The sequence below is a fragment of the Colletotrichum fioriniae genome, assembly GCF_027942845.1.
Source record: "Colletotrichum fioriniae strain IMI 355084 chromosome Unknown scaffold_5, whole genome shotgun sequence".
Classification (NCBI taxonomy): Eukaryota; Fungi; Ascomycota; class Sordariomycetes; order Glomerellales; family Glomerellaceae; genus Colletotrichum; species Colletotrichum fioriniae.
Window position 1 is genome coordinate 1,234,567 of NW_027076841.1, and position 21,095 is coordinate 1,255,661.

At 53.3% G+C, this 21,095-nt stretch overlaps 5 protein-coding genes across 5 annotated transcripts; 3 read left to right on the plus strand and 2 right to left on the minus strand.

The window, feature by feature from the left end:
* Positions 1-4,930: 4,930 nt before the first annotated feature.
* Positions 4,931-7,304, plus strand: BUD2 (GTPase activating factor; the record flags this gene model as incomplete). Its single annotated transcript, XM_053191203.1, has 2 exons — positions 4,931-4,954; positions 5,019-7,304. 2 exons carry the CDS (start codon positions 4,931-4,933, stop codon positions 7,302-7,304), a joined length of 2,310 nt encoding a protein of 769 aa, XP_053051186.1.
* An 850-nt stretch (positions 7,305-8,154) lies between these two features.
* CPR6 (peptidyl-prolyl cis-trans isomerase cpr6) lies at positions 8,155-9,337 on the minus strand (the record flags this gene model as incomplete). Its single annotated transcript, XM_053191204.1, has 2 exons — positions 8,155-8,915; positions 8,974-9,337. 2 exons carry the CDS (start codon positions 9,335-9,337, stop codon positions 8,155-8,157), a joined length of 1,125 nt encoding a protein of 374 aa, XP_053051187.1.
* A 969-nt stretch (positions 9,338-10,306) lies between these two features.
* Positions 10,307-11,010, minus strand: DTD1 (D-tyrosyl-tRNA(Tyr) deacylase; the record flags this gene model as incomplete). Its single annotated transcript, XM_053191205.1, has 5 exons — positions 10,307-10,348; positions 10,408-10,598; positions 10,666-10,708; positions 10,763-10,911; positions 11,004-11,010. The coding sequence occupies 5 exons, from the start codon at positions 11,008-11,010 to the stop codon at positions 10,307-10,309; spliced, it is 432 nt and encodes a 143-aa protein (XP_053051188.1).
* A 1,140-nt stretch (positions 11,011-12,150) lies between these two features.
* On the plus strand, positions 12,151-14,244 carry NOT5 (general negative regulator of transcription subunit 5; the record flags this gene model as incomplete). The annotated part of the gene is made up of 4 exons (XM_053191206.2): positions 12,151-12,405; positions 12,468-13,566; positions 13,620-14,130; positions 14,184-14,244. The coding sequence occupies 4 exons, from the start codon at positions 12,151-12,153 to the stop codon at positions 14,242-14,244; spliced, it is 1,926 nt and encodes a 641-aa protein (XP_053051189.1).
* Positions 14,245-18,479: 4,235 nt separating this feature from the next.
* Positions 18,480-19,198, plus strand: N0V96_005043 (uncharacterized protein; the record flags this gene model as incomplete). Its single annotated transcript, XM_065757287.1, has 2 exons — positions 18,480-18,718; positions 18,781-19,198. The coding sequence occupies 2 exons, from the start codon at positions 18,480-18,482 to the stop codon at positions 19,196-19,198; spliced, it is 657 nt and encodes a 218-aa protein (XP_065614056.1).
* Positions 19,199-21,095: the final 1,897 nt, after the last annotated feature.

The window sequence follows — 21,095 nt, forward strand, 5'->3', positions numbered from 1 at the left end:
TCATTGTGCCGTGCCTCGCGCGTCCCAAGGGATGAGATTGAGCCAATTATGCTTGATGCGCTTGAGCTTGACGCTCGGCGTAGTCTGCTTTCTGAGTTCTTGTAGCAAGGTGATCGTCACGGTGCGAGGTCACGCGCCGCACTTGATGGCCACAACGAACAAAGTGAAAAGAGAAGCCGGCATCTAAAGTTGAGCAATGGAAGGGGAGACGCAGCTGAGGTAAGGAGGTTGATTGGCCCTTGATTCTAAAGATGCTGTTCAGCTACCTTAAAGTCAGATGTATGCATGAGATGGTCGTGCAAGAAGGACTGCGCGCGATAAGAGACATGGAGGCTACCTTACCTTACCTATCTACGTACCGTACCTAGGTATCGTAAGTCCATCATTGGGGGTTGGGGGACCTCGTCTTGGAAACCTTGCCTTGTGCCGAGTCTCTCACGCTCGCTATGCGTTTGTCAGTTTCTCGCCGACCTCTCGGGGGGTCCATTGGCAAATTAACAGATAACTTTCGATGCATTTTGAGGCAAGGCAAGTAAGCCGGTCGTCGAATAGGCTTGTTACCTTAAAGTAGCTGTCCCTTAATATACCTTACGCATCTAAGACCATTCAGATGTATCAAAGTACTTTCCGTCGAGCTTTACTCCTTAGGGCGAGCTGCGGTGCGTGCTAAGACATGGCCCAAAACAATGGAAGACGTACAGGTGGAAATTCGGTACCTGCCACCTCAGTTGAGGTAGGTTTGCAAGCAAGCGACCTACCTTACCTTACCTACCTTAACGAGCAAGCAATGAGTGGAAGGAAGGCAAGCACCAAGCAAGCAGGCACAACTTGGTCAATGGCAATGGCAACGGTAGGAGCAATAGCAATACCTACCTAAGGTAGGTAAAGTACCTTAGGTAGGTACCTCAGCAACGAGCAGTACCTTCTTTACCTACCTTACCTTACATTGCCTCACCTCAAACCACCTCACTTCAAGGAAAGTGCCTTCCTCTACCTTACTTTTTGCTTACCTGCCTTACCACGTACCTCACCTTCCTTCCCAGTGTGTCAATGTATTTTACCATAGACACGTAGGTAGGTAGGTACCTAGGGATACCTTAGGTGCTGACAACAGCAACCTGACTTTCCCATCATCATCATCCTCCTCCCTCTTGGGACTCAGGTCCTTCATTCTCTCTTTCTCCTCCTCGTCCCCGCTACCTTACTTCAGGAACCAGAACTTCTCTCACACTCTCCTTCCGTCGCCAATCCAACCTACCACGAATTGGTCAAACTCCGTTCATCTCGACGAATCACACAACTTTCTACCGATAGCCCGCCTAATTCCGTCTCAACTACCGGCGCCTTATCATTGCCATCGGCGGATTTTTCGGCCAACAAATCCCCCATCTGCAGTCTGCAGTCGATATCTTGCCTCTCCTCTCGTCGCCGCCTCCTCTTCAGTCCCCACGCTCTCCTCTCGCCCGGGGTACACAGCTGCAACTGCAAGAAAGAACCCATGGTACCTTGTCTCACCGACTGCCACCACCATTACCACCACCAACTCTTCGCTGGCTCGATATAGTCTCGTTCCATGTGCATGCCCTGCAGCACCGCCGTTGAATTCCTATTGGCAGCGGCACCTGGTCCAGCAGCATCATCCTCCTGTATCCTGCCAGGGCCTCGTCCTTCTCGGATTTGACGGGCGCCCAAAAAGACAACCCCAACGTACCCATTTCCCCGTCTGTAAGTCACTTCTCTTTTGCTTTATTGCTTCTTTCTATTGTCTCCTTCGCGCCTCGTCCTTCAGCTCGCTCATGTTATGTCTTCCCCTTCACCCCCTTGCCTGGCTGGATTCCTGCTTCTGTGACAGTTGTCGTGTTGCAAATATCACCTCGTCTTCCCATCTTATACCCTCCACGCAAACCACGGCAGCAAATGCAACAGACCGACGACCCCTGGCCTCCATTGCATCCCGAATACTACTTCACCTCCTCCGCCACCTTGGCCTCATTCTCCCTCGACAACTTGCAGCATTGGATCCATCTACGAGCAGCCTGCAAACAACTTCGCCTTCCTATCAGTGCGGCCTGCCCAGCAATCAAACCCCTTCCCTCCAATACATCACCCTCATCAGCCCTTTTTCTTCCTCGCCTTGTCCCCCCAGCCATCCAACTCTCCTTCAGACAACCCTCATCCATGCCATCTTCTCGCTTGCTTTTCCCAGCCCATGGTCGAATCCTCCCTCCGCTGACATTGGGTATCTCGCTTGCCAACTAGCCCCGTCCCCAGTCTTCGCCATCTTCCCTGCCCTGATCCTCCGTGGTTCCACAGGCCCTGCCCGATTGCCTGTTCTACCCTGGAGTTTGAAGCAGCCTTAATATGCAAGCCGTAGCAGCACGCTGGCCGACCAAGTCCATGGACAAGCAGCAACATCCTTGGTGATCGATTCCACCTCGCCGAACACATAATCAGCAATAATACTTAGCTCCCCGGCTCCATCTCCGTTCTGGGTCCCCAAGAATTTGCAACGAAGCGACGAAGAAGAAAAAAAAAGAAGTGGAAAGAGTAAGAGAAAGGAAAAAAAAGCAATTAATACCATTCGAACCCACTCAAAGCGCCATCGCTGCATTTACCAACAACGCATTCCCCCTTCGCCCCGTTGCCGATTTTTCTCGCTTCTTGTCTGCGCGCGCCGTTCTCGTCTCGCTCAGACATCCCCAACTTCCATCCCCCGCGTTGGACGTCTCCTCTTTACCGCCTCCGTCGCCGCCTTCCGACACCCGTTGCTGCCGCTTCCATTGGGACGAAACTCTCTTTTCATCCGTCACCTATGCGACTTTTGACAGCACCAGCAAACACCGTACGAAGCCGAACTGTCCCCGTCCTCGCCCCCGAGCTCGAACGGCCGCTCATCGTTGCAACCCTGCATCATCCCACCTTGGACCTGTGGATCTACCACCGAAATCCCCCGCTCTCAACCTCTCATCCCGCCGCTGATCCATTTCTACGTCTCTTCCCGCTCGCTCGTTCGCTCGTCACTCTGCCTTGCCAGGGCTGGCGTAACAGTTGGCCACCACAGCTCCGTGTCGCATTGTGAAGCCCGCCTAAATTCCTGTTGGAGCGACTTCGCTGCGCACCAACTTTTCTCGCTGTCGGAGCTGAAAGTCGTCCGCCTCTCAACGACATTAAGCGTAAACACCGACCAACGAGCTTCGCACTCGACTTCCACCTGTAAGACTCGATTTGCGATTTACTGAAATATTGCTCAGCAACTATTATGCTTGCTGTTGCGTCGTGGCACACAGATTATCCTCGGAAGCAGAATCCAATCGGCCATCTCTCAATTTCGGAGGAGGCAGAAAGACGTGCTGGCTAGTTTACGGAAGACAAGACGTGGTGGGACGCTCAGGTGCAGCTCTGGAAGAGACGACGAATTCCGGGGACGCACATAGAATCACCAAACCTCAAATGCGGGCGGACCCCAAATGAGGACAAACCATGGAATGAGCATGGCACCACCGGGAATGGATGGACGAACCTACCACAACGGGGTTCACAACGTTACGCCGCGCCACGATTGGCAGCAATCCCAGAACCAGACCTTGTCCGCAGACTCGTCGTCTCGCGGCATGGAACGCGTCTCAATTTCCAACCTACGCACCTCATTCCGCTCTAACCATCCGTCAAACCCCACGATCCGCGCCGTGACACCCGAGTACCATCATCCGGACCTCTCGCCGACGCCGTCCGCGAACGCCGTCTTCGATCCGACAGCCCCTCCTCAGATACCCCGCGGCATCACGTCGAACTCCCCCCAAACCTCCCCGAGATCTATCCCGGGAGACTTCTCGAGACGACAGGGAATGGTGTTTAATGACACATACGGTGGAAGCTCCTACGAGAACAACTCGACTAGTCCGCCTCTGAGGCAGCAGAGCAGCTTTCGGCCGAGGACACACACCATGGACGGCGCACTACGCCAGCAGTTCATGAATGCTGCTTCTCGAGAGGGCCGCCAGCGTGTGGGGTCGTTTTCTTCGTCTGGATCTCAGCCCTTGTATGACGATGCTCGCTCTCCACCGCCTCCCATCGAGTCCTTAGGATTTCCCTCGGTTATTCCCGCCCGACACTCGGAGATTCCCTTAGGTGTCACAAACAGCTTGAAAGAGAAAAAGTTGTCAACGAAACGTCTGATTAAGCGCCAGTCTTCCCGGCCAACCTCTCCGCCAACAAGCTCAACGCCTTCCGTTGATTCGCTACCCATTCCCGTTCCGACTGAAAATGCGAACAACATTCTGCTCATGATGAAAAATCTATGTGGGCGCATGAGAGGTGAAATCGAATTTCAAACTGATTCTCGGGGTCCATGGCAGCTTGGTATTGCATACGTGGACGAAGAGAAGGGAAGTTTGATGTTTGACTCGGGGCATGATGGGCCATTTCACATCCCCCTCATATCCGACCTCCGCGGATGTCGAGTTGCGCCAGTCACATTACCTGATGGGAAAAGATGCTTGGACGTTTCGTGTCCCATCCAACCCCCATTGGATCTTCTGATACATCCGCTTCTAGCAGAAGAAACAGACCTCTGGCTTGCAGCTTTGCTCTGCTGGCAACAACTTCGACCTCCGAAAGTGAAACTTTCGAACGGCAATCGAAGTCCTGCGCCTACCGCCCTGCGCCCAGCAGTGAGAAGGCGTGGCTCCGAGAATGGAACAGCGAAGACTACCACTGCGTTCATCAAGGTCGGCCAAGTGAGACTTTGGGATAAGGGCTTGGCGAATTCGCCGAGGTCCATCGTGAAAAGACCTTCCACAAGGGATCTGAGATCGCCAGCTACTTCTTGGCGGGTAGTTTCCCTACTCCTCCAAGAAAACGGAGAGGTCCGACTCACCACAAGAGATGGCGAGGCTGTCATCGCCGTGGTCGAGCTGTCTCAACTATCTCGATGCGCCATTCAACAGCTGAACCGGTCAGTTTTGGACGAAGAGTACTGCATTGGCATTTTCCCACACTATTCTCCGATATCTACACAGCTTTCCATATTCCGTCCTGTGTACATCGCCCTGGATAATCGTCTTTTATTCGAAGTCTGGTTTGTTCTTCTTCGAGCATTCGCGCTGCCGGATATTTTCCGACTGGATTCGCCTTCAGCCGAAGGAGCGTTGGAGGTTACGGATTTGGAGTCAGAGCTTTCCGGCGAGATATTCAGGATTGAGAAGACAATCAGCTTACGGGTGACGGAGGCAAAACTGAGACCGAAGACTTGTTCTCCCGACGTTGGTTTCATCGACCGACAGCCCAAGGACGCAGACCCTTTGATGGGCAACTACTTGACAGAAGTCATACTGGATGGCGAGGTCCGCGCTCGATCAACGATTAAAACTGGAACCAAGAATCCTTTCTGGCGGGAAGATTACCAATTTTCGGACCTTCCGCCGACTATGCCGTTCCTTTCCATTATTCTGAAAAGAGTGGACGGGAACCTGGAAAGTTTCAGCCACCAATTGCAGGCATCGCTTGGTTTGCCCAAGACTGGAAATCTGACTGAGGTTCTTTGCGGCTCTGTCGACATCCCTTTGGACCATGTCGAACCCGGCAAAGACTTCGAGCGGTGGCTTGAGATTTATGACGAACGACAGCAAGTTATGGGCACAATGCTTGTGAAGCTCCATCACGAGGAGCTCGTCGTTCTTCATTCTAAGGAATACCAGGCGCTGTCAACTTTGCTTCATAGCTTTCCGTCCGGTCTTACCGCTCAGATTGCTGATGCGCTTCCTGGCAATCTGCGGCGGCTTTCCGAGATCTTTCTAAACATCTTCCAAGTGTCTGGTCATGCGAACGAATGGCTGCAAACACTGGTCGAAGACGAGATCGACGGCATTGGCGGCAGCCAAAACCAGATGAAGAAGTACCGATTCAGCAGTCGCTTGAAATCGAATGAGTCCATGGATTCATCCAGCGACAGGGAGCAGATTCTTCGTGACATGGGTAAATCTCTTGCGGGAGAGGCCAATTTGTTGTTCCGAGGCAATACGCTGCTGACGCAAGCTCTCGAATTCCACATGAGGAGGTCAGGAAAGGAGTATCTTGAGCAGATGTTGCAAGCCAAGATTTTCGAGATTAACGAGACCAACCCCAACTGCGAAGTCGATCCGAGCAAGCTCAAACCTGGTGAAAACATCCAGGAGCATTGGACAAGACTCATACAGTTGACAACGGAGGTGTGGCAATGCATTTGCAAGGAGCCCACGAAATGCCCACCGGAACTTCGGTCAATCCTCAAATATGTACGAGCCGTGGCTGAAGATCGCTACGGCGACTGGCTACGAACCGTCACTTACACGAGCGTCTCGGGCTTCTTGTTCCTTCGTTTCATTTGCCCGGCAATTTTGAGTCCCAAGCTCTTTGGTCTATTGAGGGATCACCCTAGACCTCGAGCACAGCGAACGCTCACACTGGTTGCCAAGGCTCTCCAGGCCCTTGGAAACCTGTCTACGTTTGGCAAGAAGGAAGAATGGATGGAGCCAATGAACAAATTTTTGGGTTCCAACCGTCAGTCGGTAAAGGACTACATCGACACGATCTGTGCCATTCCTGTCGAACGCAATAAGGTCGCCCTGGGTCCATCCTATTCAACCCCTATCGCGATTCTTGGACGGCTATCGCCAACGGCACGTGAAGGGTTCCCTGCACTGCCTCACTTGATTGATCACGCTCGCAATTTCGCAGCGTTGGTCAAGATGTGGACTGAGGCCAATCCTATCGGAAACGGGGAGGTAGTCAAACCTGTAGGCGGCGAAGACGACATCCTCATTTTTAATGAAATGTGTTTGGTGTTGCAGGAGCGCGCCGACCTATGCTACTCGAAACTGGATGGTTCTTCTCACGAGACTGCGTCCCTTCCTGCCTCCGATTTCGCCGACGCCATGGAGCAAAACTCTGCCATTCTGGATTCCATGAGCCTTTCCACGCATCACAACAACCACTCAGCGCCAACCTCAGCGAACACGTCTACAGTTTGGCTTGACCAAGATAATTATCAACCCCCCGGGTCGGCTGGTAGCGATGTATTGATCGATGTTCCTACGCGAAGAAGTCGTGAGCATCGCCGTGGCCGAGATTTCAGCTCTTTGCGGCAAGCGTCTGGACATTCAGAGCACGCGTCTTCGCATTTGGCTACGCTCAAGCGTAATGGCAGGGCTACCCGTCACATTCTGTCTGGAATTATGAAGCCGTTTGCGCGGAGCGACTCGCCTGAGTCGTCTCCATCCACAACACGCGGCAAGAATCTTGACCGATCATGGAACACTGGCTATTGAGGTGCCTTATTTTCCACTCATTTTCCTTTGTTCATCACTACTTCGATATATACGCATACGCATACGAATCAAAACCCAAAAAATTCAACGGCTGAACGACGAGCCAAAGTTTCTGCATTCTTCACGACGAGGATGTCTGGATACGCCCAGGTTGGAGCGTCAAGAGAGTGCGGGAGGGCAGCGCCTCTTCTGCATTACTGTTACCTGTGCCGGAATCGAGGGCAGGCTTGGGTGGGCAAGGATCAACTGAACCGCCTCTGGCGTTTCTCCATTTGCACATGTTCATCAACGGAGCCTGCTTGGAAAGGTTCCTTTCTACATGTTGATGCATTCGGTTGGAGGGAGGATCGGCCCCATTTGTTTTTCACTTTCTTCTTACACCCAATCCATCCCGTGTTCGTCTCTTCTTCCTCGCCAACTTTTCTTGGGTTGGTTGTAGGGTAGGTAGCCGTCGCAACATGGGCCACGAATGAATATACCCAGACAAATCATGACTAGCATTTACGTGGCTTGGCTCAGACTCACGCCACGAGACTTGTCACAGCATATTTTATTTCCCTTTAGAACAAAACGCAACGAGCAATGTGTATAATATAATGATATTGAACTTTCAGTTGAGGTATCTACCCATGAATTTTCTTTGTATTTTCCAGTGCCTGCTTCTCTGTACGCCACAAATTGTTCCAATGAATTAAGAGAATTCCCTTGTTTTTAGTCGCCCGGATCATAGAATCGTCATCCAACAGTCTTCGCTCTGCCTCACGTCAAGACAGCCGCACTGCTTCTACGCCGTGTTTCCCGGTCCAGATCCCGGTGCGGTACATGCTGCGCGCTTGCCGAGAGGTTCCACCTATTGGAAGAACTTCTTGTAAGCCGCCTTCTCCTTGGCCGCACGGGCGGCCGCCTTCTGCTTGACGGCATTAAGCTCATGGAGAATGACCTTATCTTCCGGCACGAGCTTGTGCGCCTCTTCAAGATCCTTGATGGCGTTCTCCTCATCCTTGAGGCGGACGTTGGCGAAGCCGCGGCGGTAGAGTGCCTTGGCGCGATCGGCGTCCTTGGTTCCGGAGACATCGAGAGCGTACGTAGCTGTCTTCGCCGCATCATCCCAGGCCTCGAGCTTGATGTTAAGCAGGGCCGAATTGTTGTTGAGGGTGAAGCGGAGAGCTTGGAGTTCCGCCTTTGTAGTAGCGGGCTCCTTCTCCAAGTCGGGCTCCTCGTTGATGTAGCGCAGACCCTTTTGGTACTTCTCGAGACCGAGGTTGAAGTCGCCAGCCTTGAATGCCTTGTTGCCGTAATCCTTGCAGGCAGCAGCAATCTTGATGACTTCCTGAGCATCAGGCGGGGTTGCGCAGTCCTCGGGGAAGTCCTCGTAGGTGTCGCCCATGGCGTCCGGGGCCTTCACGTCGGCTGCCAGAGCGGCGTCTCCGGTCAATTCGCCACAGTCTGCAATGACGGCGTCCTTGAGGGGCTTGTCGCCTGACTCGGTCTGGAGGTTCTCGATCTGGCGAACGACGGACTTGCCGTTGAGGACCTCGCCAAAGACGACATGCTTGTTGTCGAGGTGAGGCGTCGGGACGGTGGTGAGGAAGAACTGAGAGCCGTTGGTGTCTATGCGTAGCGTTGTCAGCAAGAAGTCTCCCCAATCCAGACATAGAAGCGCACTTACTGGGTCCAGCGTTGGCCATGGACAGGAGGAAGGGACGGTCGTGCTTCTTAGGGAAAGCCTCGTCCTCAAACTTTGCGCCGTAGATCGACTCGCCGCCTGTACCATTGCCCTCGGTGAAGTCACCGCCCTGAATCATGAATTGCTTGATGACGCGGTGGAAGATGGAGCCCTTGTAATGCAAGGGCTTGCCGGACTTGCCCAGGCCCTTCTCGCCGGTGCAGAGGCAGCGGAAGTTCTCGGCCGTCTTGGGGACGAGGTCGTTGTAGAGCTCCATGGTAATACGGCCTGCGGACTTACCGCCGACTGTGATATCAAAGAACACGCGCGAGCGCGCCGCCTTGTTCTCGGTTCCCTCGGCGGACATTGTGACTGCGTTCTGAAGTGCAAGTTGGACTCTTTGAAGTTGATCAGGCTGGGGCTTTGTACTCGATCCAGTAGTGCGGGGTAGATGTGGCTGCCGCAAACGAGATTCGCGAGACTGAGACGTTGCCAATGATTGGGCCGAAGCTAGTAGGAAGCTGTCGTTGATTCACGTTGAATGTGAGAAGTGTTGTTCATACGATTGAGTCGAGAAAGTAAGGTACCTAGGGTAAGGTATAGCTCAATCCCCGGAACGCTGGTGGTGGAGGCGGACGATAAATGCTTCAGCCCAGAGCTAACCTGGAAGGTGGGGGAAGGTACGATGGAACTTTCTGGTAGCTCGGACGCCTGTGCGCGGGGCAGTCGCACCACCCGCTGCCCACTGCCTGCATGCTTCACAGGGAAGGAGCAACAGCTTCGGAATGGACCAATCAGAGGGTGCTATTCTTACCAATGTCTCTTTCCTGCCTTGCTCTCGGCTTTTCCATTAGGTGCTTGCCTTAGCTGCTGTGTAGGTGATGTATCTCACCTACCTTACCTTGAGGTATGTTACCTCAGGTCAAGAAGACAACGTGAAGACAACGTGAGGTAAACGGGAACACGAGACATAAGGAAGAGATGCAGCTGAAGCAGGCAGCCTTGATGCAATTGAGCTGTAATGTCCCGGCCTGCGTTCTGAGATAAGGTATCATAAAAAATGACAAGCCTATCGTAGTTGCATCTATGTGCAGAATTCTATGTCTGAGGCAAGGAATTGTGACCATCCTGATGTATATTTAACCGCAGCGGACCGTCTATCAGGCCCATTACTGTTTGGCAGCGCTTCTTGATCCTTCGATCGAACAGAATGCAAGCTGCACTCATGGCGTACCTCGGCTCCGCTCAAGTAAACCCCCTTGCTTTTGCCAGGCGAGCGAGGCTAGATTATTACCTTAGGTCGTGGCACATGGCATCCGGAAGACTTTGAGAGCGATCAGGGCTTAGCTACCGACTCTGTGTTGAGCTCAAATGTGACCTGTAGACTCATATTAGTACAAAATAACCAGTTTGTCGTTGGCTTCAAGGGTCACTGACCGGTCCATCATTGACGGAAGCCACAGCCATCATGGCCTGGAAGCGTCCATCCTTGACCTTGTCGGCGACGTAGCTATCCTGCAACTTTTGCAAGAAATGGTGATAGAGCCTCTTGGCATCCTCGGCTCCTGCGCTGAGGCGAAAATCCGGCTTGTTCTTGACGATCTTGGCGAAAAGCGTGAATTGAGACACTGTAAGGGTTATGAGTTGTGTCTTGAGAAGGCCCATCTCTGGAGCCCAGAACGGCAGCCTACATACCGCAGAGGATTTCTCCGTCAATGTCCGGGACTGTTTTCTTCCACTGAGACAAGATTAGATGGAAGTATTGTAATGGTCAGGATCTGGTCAAACGCACCCTTGCGCCGGCATCGTCATCCCACATCCTGAGCTTCAACACCTTGTTTGCTAGATTCTCGGCATCTTTCTCTGTGTCTTCAGGAGCCACAGCAGCAAGAACAAGAAGCCCCTTTCCAATGGAGGAAATCACTTCGTTGTCCACCGTAACTGACCCAGACAGCACCCGCTGTACGATAGCTAGGAGGGATCATTATCTCACATCACCAGGCACAAGCTCAGTAAAGGAAAGGCAGTCTCACCTTTCATGTTGCACCGCACCACTGCCAATGTTGGAGACCATGCAGTAGAATTACCTTAGACCCAGACCAGGTGCCCTACGAAGAATAGCAAAAGCTGGCTTTCGGCGACAAGCTCTTCAAACACGATTGATAGACCGGAACGTGGACCCCTCCGACACTGTTACCCGGATGAGAACGAAGTCAAAACACAAACGAAGTAGCTGGAGACCGCTGAGTTGTCTGTATCGCCCCGGAAAATGCAAGCTACAACCCGAGCGCGTCGGGAACAAACAGGCAAACGGGCGACAAACCAGACGGAAGAGAAGCAATCAGCAGATCGGTACTTGGCTTGGCAAGTCACAAGCGCTACTGTCTGCCGGCCCTTCAATATTGCTAAAAAATTCCTGCGATTGGATTTCAGGGCAAGACCAATGGCATTACCTAGCACATTGCCTTGCCTGATTTGAATTACCGGTAATAAGGTATCTTGCAGAGTGGCCAGTCTCGCATCCCTGAACACAGCGGAAAACAGCTGGCAAGGCTGGGCTCGACAGTGGTCCGTGTCATATTCAGTGACGACGTCGAAGTAGCCTAAACTTCAGTCTGATAGATGGAAAGAAGCCGGGGCTAGCTTTGCATGTCATTATACTCCCATAATGAGTCATTTTATCATTAGAAATGACCATTAATAAGAAAAATACCATTTATAAAGTGTCTTTGATGTTCTTTGAATTATACGGGCCTCTTTTGTAGCTTTGAAAGAGCGTATTTACAACATCCCTATGTTTCACTCTCTATCAGTCTTCAGGTACTAGCAACCTCCACCCTCCACCTCCCACACAGCATCTTCCATCCAGCTCTTTCTTCTGCATGCGCGCATCCTCAGCACATCAAACGCCTCACTCCCCGGCAAGCAAACCCGTATTGCGCAACCAACGAACGCCGGTCAACACGGCGTAGCAGTCGTCACGCGAGGGACAAGCCCCTCATTCATCCACCCACATCGCGCCCATCACCCCTTCGACGGCCGTCTGCGACACGAGCACAGCTCACTGAAAACCAACGTTAATCACGACACACCTGACACAACCGACAAACCCAACCCGTCGGTATCGAGACACGTAATTAGGCTCAGCATTTTCATCTCTGCCACACACAACCTGACAAGATGGCGGCACGCAAACTCCAACAAGAAGTCGACAAGTGCTTCAAGAAGGTGGCGGAAGGCGTCGCCGAATTCGAGGCCATCTACGAAAAGATTGAGCAATCCAACAACATCTCCCAAAAAGAGAAGCTGGAGGACAACCTCAAGCGCGAAATCAAGAAGCTCCAGAGACTCCGCGATCAGATCAAGACATGGGCAGCAAGCAACGACATCAAGGACAAGTCTCCTTTGCTGGAGCACCGAAGGTTGATCGAGACGGTTGGTCTACCAGCTCCCCGGTCGCAGCTCTTCCCCCGCGGTCCCGCTAATCCCTTTTGCAGCAAATGGAAAAGTTCAAGGCCGTAGAGAAGGCTATGAAGACCAAGGCATACTCCAAGGAAGGGTTGGCCTCTTCAGCCAAGCTCGATCCCCAAGAACAAGCAAAAGCCGAGGCTAGCGATTTCCTAAATAGCATGGTCGACGAGCTCGAGCAACAAATCGAAACACTAGAAGCCGAGGCCGAATCGATACAAGCGACGATGAAGAAGGGCAAGAGCCAAACTGCCAAGGCGGAACGAATGGCCGAGATCGAGCGCATCATCGAACGTCACAAGTGGCATCAGGGCAAATTAGAGCTTATTCGAAGGTCTCTAGAGAACGGCGGAGTCGACACGGATCAGGTTACCGAACTCGAAGAGACGATCCGATATTACGTCTCTGATGGCATGAACGATGACTTTGTCGAAGATGAGGAGATGTACGAAGAGCTTGCTCTGGACGAGGACGAGGGCGCGTTCGGCCTAGCTCAAGATGGCGACAAGGGCTCATCGCAAGACGCTCAGTCAATAGCGGAGGAACCGACACCCGAGCCAGAAATCATCAAGGCTCCTCCGAAGCCCAAGGCGGTAGCAGAGGCATCTGCTTCAGGACGCAGGTCGAGCTCACAGAACAAGTCCCCACTGCCTGCGTTAGCTACCTTGCATATGCCAACAATCATTGGCAATGGCGCAGCAACTGGTCCTACGATGAAGCCAGCGGTAGCCCCCGCAAGACCTGCCGAAGGCCTCAAATACGCGTCTGCGGCGGCGGCAGCGGCAGCATCAGACAAGATCGGCATCTCTCCCTTGCCCCCTCCACCAGGCGCAGCACCCGTCACTGCCAGTACACCGGGGTCGCAGTCAAAAACCAGCGCAACAAGCTCACCCGCAACGACATCAGCGCATCCTGTTGCAGCAAAGGAGCCCGAACCCAAGCAGCCACCACCACCATCAACAACTCCAAGCGAACCACCAATCGCAAACGCGAGCGCCAGCGCCAACGCAAGCACCAGCACCAGCACAAGCACCAGCACAAGCGCAAAAGCCGTCTCGGCCACTACCAAGGCAGAGAAGCGTGCGAAAAAGGAGCAGGCTGCGGCAAGTGCTTCCGGAGCAGCCAAAGGTAAGGCCGCCCAATACCGTGACCAGTTTCCATAGTTAATTAATGTTCTTTAGCATCTCAAACAAATGGTGCCACGAATGGGGCCAAGCCTACAGCAGAGGAAGAGGAAGAGTCTATATATCACCTCCCGTCATCTTTGCAAGACCTCGTCGAATCTTTCGAAGCTTCCCGCAAGCGCCCGGCGCCTCTCAACTCGCCATCCACGCAACGCATGCTCCAGACGAGTCAGGCTACATGCCCCGACATTATGGACGCAGATGTACCCAGAACGTACCGCCCCGACTTGCGATTGACATCGACCGGCGTCGGCTTTCCTCAAGAGCCGCTCCCTTTGTTTGATGACCCGCGGTTATACTCACGGATTGATCCTGACACGCTGTTCTACGTCTTCTACTACAAGCAAGGCACGCCCCAGCAATACCTTGCTGCCAAGGCCTTAAAGGACCAGAGCTGGCGGTTCCACAAGCAATATCAGACCTGGTTCCAGCGCCACGAAGAGCCAAAGAACATCACCGAAGAATTCGAGCAGGGCACATACCGCTTCTTCGACTACGAAAGCACATGGTGAGCCACTTGAAGACGTTAGACTGAGGTAATTAAGCTAACTCGACGGGCAGGATGAACCGAAGAAAGGCGGATTTCAAGTTCGCGTACAAATTCCTCGAGGACGATGTATGAATAGGCAGCAAGGTTTACGGGGTTTCATGCCAGGCGTAGCCTCGGATTGGGATGGGGGCCTCAAACCATTGGTATCGGGAGGAACGGCGTTGCCTCTTTTTGCGGAAACATACAGCCAAGGTCTATCTGGCTCACCTTTGTTGAAGTACACTGACTATTGACTGGCTATGAAAGGGGGAGGCTACAGGCCACCTCAATTCGGCTTTTGCACATGAAGACAAGACAACACATTCGCAATGCGCGTGACCTTTGATTGAGCACTTTCGACACCGCCAAGGCCATTTGCCCTGCCATGATATCAGGGACCCTGTCCTCGGCGGTCAGCATAAAGGCAAAATAAGATCCCGGTAGGTGCAGCGGGTTCTGGCCCTGTCGGAGATGGCCTGTTCCAGTACTCCATACAACTACCTCACCGGACACTCTAAGAGCTGGGGGCAGTCGACGACGGCTTGCACCCCGGCGTCTGGATCCAGGCTCGGCCGAAATAAGTTGAGAAGTCGACCACCGGACTCCTTGGAAGCTCCGGCCACCCCGACAGTTGCCCCGTGTGGATCCGTCTCTGCGTGACACAAAACATAGTCGCCTGCGGGTGGGTTGGCGAATACCTTATCCCCCGCGATTCTCCGAGTCTTAGACGTACGTAGCGACCCAGGACGAATTGGGTTATGGATGTGCCGGTGGGCGTTCCGTATGGTCAAAACCAACGCCAGGGCTGAGGCGACAATGACGAAGCATGGAAGTGTGGAGGGTTGCAATCAAGCTTTCCGGCCAGCGCAAACCATTGACATTCTGCAATAAATCACTCCGCCACTTCTGCTATCACAAGCCGGGCGAAAATGGCCAGGAGGTACGAGGCACTTCGATATGAAGCGAAATGACTGGCCGGGCCAAGACCAGTAAGGTTGGCCATTGTTGTTGAAGCGTCCCGTCGACACATGTAGGTGCAGGGAAGAAAGGGCAACGTAATCGAGTCGACGGCGGCAAAGCGGCAGTCTCTCATCTGCGTGCTTACCTACCCGTTTGCTAAGGTAGTAATGATTCGCCAGGTGTAAAGGAACATGTTGAGATGTGGTACCGCAACTCTAAAGCACACAACGTGTCGAGAGTCTAGGTCGAGAGGGTGGAACGTGAGAAGAAGGTACCTTAAGGTTAGTGGGGCAGGCGGCAGGCCGAATGGAGGGTCATGATGCACCACCACCTTCCGACAAAGTTGACAGGGCCTTGCACAAGCGATGGAAGACTTCTAGAAGATTGTCGGGGCCCACCTTTCCTTCCCCCGGGCGCATCGCGGACCTGCCAACTTGCCTCCTTCCCAACTAGCAATCATGAACCTAGTCAAGTGTCAAGGGTAGGACCCAGCGAAGGCCTGTTGGCAGAGCGGTTTATTGAGATCACTCCCTTTTTCCTAAAGTCATCAAAGTCTCTTCTGGCCATCCACGAGGCTCCGACACCTCTCCAAGTGACTCCAACTCGTTGGACCGAATCCACATCTCGAGGTTACTCAACCCTCTTCCAACAGTATCGCATACCTGGTCTTTGTGTTTTCTTACGCCAGAAAATGGCTCGTCCGAGCAAAGGGCCCATCAGAATGGATCCTACTCCTACTCGATATGCGCCTTTTTGAAGATCCAACATACTCTAAGTTACACCAGCATGATGGAAAAAGGCACCTTTTCGTATCGCCGTATCCTCTCTGACTTGCTTCACCGAACCAAACCTGCATCGACCGTCAGCCGGACATGGAGCACGCCCGCGCTATCTCCCGATTCTTCCGTATCCGCGCGAGAAGTAGGGCACCTACCTATCTTGCCAAAGACACCTGACCATTGCATGGTGTCGTTTGCGCGAAAAAGGTGAAGCCTCACCATCTTACAGAGTCATCATTGTCGTCACCGCCTGTGTCACTCTTCCCCGTCAAGGGTCGGCAGACGCTCAGAGGGGGCAACCTGGCCGAGGGGACAGGATATCGGACCTGAAATCGCCCCGGAACCGATTCACTTGGTTGGCCATCACTCATCAGTCCTTCTACGTCTCAGGCTATTTCGGTGGGCAGCATGCAGCTTTGCGGCGGATCCAGCGGATTGGCCCCCGATGGAATACCTCGATGTGACGATGGTTGCACTGCAACTGCGCTGCGCAGCACGACACAATCCATCAGTGAGCCATCACAACAACTCGCTCCTAGGAAAGCAACCGAGGTACAACGGTACTCCGTATCCAATGCCTGCCCCAGAGGGGAATCGCTTCGCTGGGCAGAGGGGTCCTCCGCCAGAGAGTGAGAGACTCCATTGGATTCCAAACCGCCCCCTAGGCTTACTATGGCCTCACCTACCCGGTTATGATTGGACCAGTGAGGGCTTCATGATTTGCGGTACCATTGTTTCTTGGCTGATTCCACTCTAGCATTTGGACCCTGCACAGTAGCAAGGGCTGGGACTGCAAGCGTTCACGCGCACACTAGTGTGGCAGTGCGGGGCCAGGCAACGAGATACTCTACCAGTCAAGCCTCTCCTCCGCGATTCCGATCTTCAGTCCATCTCGACAGCCGCATCGCATCCTGCCAAGTCCGCCCCGAGCCTGAGCCCTACAACGCCCTAATTGCTACCATCCAGTTTGCTATGCCACTGAGCGACAATCTCTTGCCATACCATGACATATCTCGCACTTGTCGTTTTCATAGCTTACTGGCTTGTTTTCGCGCCCCTTGTCCGGTCCTGCACTAGACGCGGTACCTCGAGTCCCCAACTCCGGGTTGACTGACCTTAACCCTGCCGTGCCGTACAAACCGACCACCATAAACATTTCCATAATGGGGCCTTTCTTTGCCCCAGTTTATCTTTTGGGTCTGCCAGACATGTCTTGGGTCGTCAGTACCTTTGCCAATGAAGTCGGCCCAAAAACACTCATGGTAACTCAGAGCTGACTGCCCAGCCGGAACTGGCCCCCCCTTTCGATTAAATGTTAACGGTCGTTGAGGCCCCCTCGAATGCACTGCGCTCTTTAACCACCCCGCCGCCAGCCCTGTCGAGTGATAGGTGGGTGCATCGTCATGGGAGTACCTGGCGGGTCTTGGGCTGACCTGATCTTGAATCTCGCCGGTTTGTTTTCAGACCAGGTTGCCAGTTATGCATGTCTTCCCACATGAATCCATCGACTTGGTGGCTGGCGATTCTAAGCCCCCTTCTAGAAGCATGTCACTCACCGAGGGCCGCCTCTCACTCGATCAGACTTTCAAGTTGGTGGAGAAACCCCAGCACTTGCAGTTGTTTCCTCGCTTCGCGCCGTATGGCCAAGACAACTCTATCCCATCTTCACCCTACGCGGAAATGGCCCGGGGGCTGATGGAGCTTTACGACGTTCGATATGCCCGCTCTTTTGAGGCTCCCCATAGCCAAGGTCGTCTTACGGAGGTTGAAGCCTTGTGCTGGTGGGTTGCCATGACCCCATTCTACCGCCTGCTCGTGTATCTGTGCCGCTTGACGTCTCGCTGTCACCTTTATTCCTTCCAGCTCCAAGGCGGTGAAACTTGAATTTGCCTTGTCCCGCTCATACTTGAACCACCCACTTCCCCCTCCATTCGTGAGCTTGTCATTTGGGAATCACTTCAACAAACCTTTCATCTGCTCGGGTCTTCGTGTTGTTCAGTATTGCACTTTGCCTAACACCTACCCTGTTCACGAACAGGCTTCCACTCCTTTCTGGACTGTCAACCCACGGCGACGAGGACTCTTGCCTACACTCTACTTACCCGCAATCTAAGCTACCTTATTTCCATGAGGATTTATGTGTGAGCCACGTTTTTGACTCTCCGAAACCAGCCCGCCCCCCACGAGTCTGACACTGGCATCCCATTTATGTAAGTTGGTAGATTTTCCTTGGCTCCCGGCATTCCTCGCTACTGCTTACTCTCCTTTAAATGTTGTATGCTCCCCCAACCTTGCGAGACCACCCTCCCTTTACTGAACTGCTATCCAGAAGCCGGGATATAAACGGTTTAGACAGCACGACAGTTTCACTTGTTTAAGTCAGAAACAATGGACAGCCACTATTACCGCGGAGCAAGCTATCATGTTAACGCAACGTCTCCAGTATCGGCAGGAGACTACCTTGACTCCCCTACTTTTCTAGAGGCGCCGGAACTTGCTCGTCAACCCTCCGACATCAGCTCCCGAGGGCCTCTTACACCATCTTCATACGGCTCTTCGCCTGGTATGTCATACTCATACACGCACAATATGAGTCACTCTCCGACGGGCGACTATGGCGACGGCTACGACGAGAGCTACGGAGGATACTATGCGGACGAGTATGCGAGTGCTGCATCTTCATCGGTACAACAAGCGTCTGAACCCTACTATGGAAATGTAGACTGGTCACAGTATGACTACGTTCCCACCGAGGACGGAGGCTACTGGCAGATGAAACCACGATATGTTCCTGCAGGGCAGTATCCAACAGTAATACCACATCAAGGGTCAGTCAATGCGGAGGCCTCTGAAAGAAATGATTAAGCGGTGCTAACAATGCTGTGCACAGGGGTCAAGAGCAGCAAGAAGTCGTGGACTACAAATTCCCCTGCCTCGAGGCGGGATGCACAGCAAACCCTTTCAAGCGCAAGGCCGACCTCGAGAGACACTACAGACAAGTCCACCAGGACCCGTCAAAGAAGGAAGCTCACAAGTGCGACTATCCAAAGTGCTCGCGAAGAAGCGAACCATTCGGACGACGGGACCACTTCAGAGATCACTTGCGAGACTATCACAACGAAGACATTTTCAAGCGGGGCACCCACGTGGACGACAGCTGGCTCCAAGGACGCAATCTCTCGTCGCGATGGTGGCGGTGCTCAAAGTGCTTGATAAGGGTCGATGTCAATTCGTATCCGGACCACGTTTGCCCCAAGTGCAAGAATCCGTGTGAAGACAAACGCAAGCGTGCGCGAGGTTGGCATTGAGGGTCATCGTTGGCACTGCCCCATCGTCGGAGGCGGATCACCATTGGGCCACAGGCAAGGACAAAGCTGATGCCTAGAGGTGAAGACGCACCTGCAAGAGCTTGGAAAACGACGCCCCGGTTGCTTTTCCCCACAGGAAGACGGCGGTAAACGTTCACAGCGAAACGAAGTCCAGGTCCCGGAGGACAGGAGCCAGGGCCGTCGCCCGACACGACATGCTGGCTATTAGCGACCCGGCAACACATCTCTCTTTCTTTGGTTCGGCCCACTGACAAGAGTGCGGCTGAGGCAACACAAGCTTATGACGTTGGCAACCATACCATAGAGTCGGGTTGCACGACCAATCACGTCGGCATGACTCGGCCTTGTTGCAGCTCACTTTCTCTTTCGGAATTGGTGGCCAGCAACAGTCGCAGCAAAGTCAGTCCGTCCTAAGCTCAACAGACCATGATGTTACCTACTGAGTCTAGATACGATTGGGCATAGACTGCATGGTCCCAGGCGGTCATGTGGAGCAGCAGGGTGTGAGGTTCGCGGAAGAGGTTGTTTTCCAACGACGGGCTTTACCCATGTGGGAAGGCTTCGAGAAGAAGTCTATGCAGGCTGTGTGGCTTTGACCACTGCACATCTGACGATGTTGGGCCCTGGGAACCTTTGCCTACTTGGCTACCCATTCGCTCCTCTGAATGGGCAAGCAGGGACACGAAAAGCAGGGAGCACATGGTCGGAGGATGCAAGGGTGGTTGAGCCTAGCGGTCTTAGTGGTCTTGGTGTTACCACAAGATGTGTGGTGATCGATAGACGGCTGTACGTCGCGAGACGCTTTTCCTTATGTTTTCTGCATGGCGGTGGGGCTGTGTCTATTTTTCCCAGGCTTCTTATGGCTCAATAGTCTTGGGACTGGGGGGGAATGGGGACGAGAGAACGGGTTGATACGACGATTGGGGCAGCTTGCAGGTGTGGCGCAAGGCATATTCGGGACCATGAGAGGTGGTTGTAATGGTTTAATATGGGGCGGGCATCTCGGTCTCCTCGCATTGCGGCACGGGGCCTTACTGGGCTGATCGGATGGGATGGGGAGGTATTGTCGAACCGGATGGATGCGGACGACGGCTTACTTTTTTTCCCTTTGAACGGGGTTTGGAGGGGAGAGGAGAGGAGATGGACGACGATGACCATTACGACAAACTACACTATTACACGACGATAACGATTTCGGCCCAAGGAAACAGGAAGACATTACAGAGTAATCCACCGAGAGGAAAAGGCAGACAACGAGACAAGAAAGACACAGATACCCTGAATTCGAAATGCATCTACATACATACAAACATCGCACGGCTGACGGGGAGCGGGAAGCTAAGCCCGCACATTAGATGAGACCATCTACCTTACCCTACATCGCGGAGGTCTCGCTTAGGGAATGACGGAAGGAAGCTTTTTGCCTGCGCGGAAGGAAGCTACACTACTGTGCCGTGGCGAGCTTTATCTCGTCCACCCTGCCGAATCGAACGGTAGCTTAGGGGTAAGGTAAGGTGAGCAGAGAGCGGGCGTGGATGCGGTTGTGGTGGCATTTGAGGTGGAGGAGGGCGACGAAGAAGGATGCGGTGAAACGCGCGCTTCTGCTTCTCTATTGCGACACCGTGTCACCGAGACAGCCTTGCGGGATGGGTGATGATGATGATGGTGATGATGGTGATGATGGTGATCATTGATGGGGCAGGGCGTTCTCGGTGCTTGTTTAACTGGAAAGAGACACACGATGATGTGGGATGGATGGAATGGGAAGGGGGGGAGACATTGTATTGGAAGCTGCAGGGTGCGGGGAGACGGGCGGTGGTGGCTTAGAATCGACAGATTACCGTACATAATTGCTGACGGTGGAACGAACGTACAT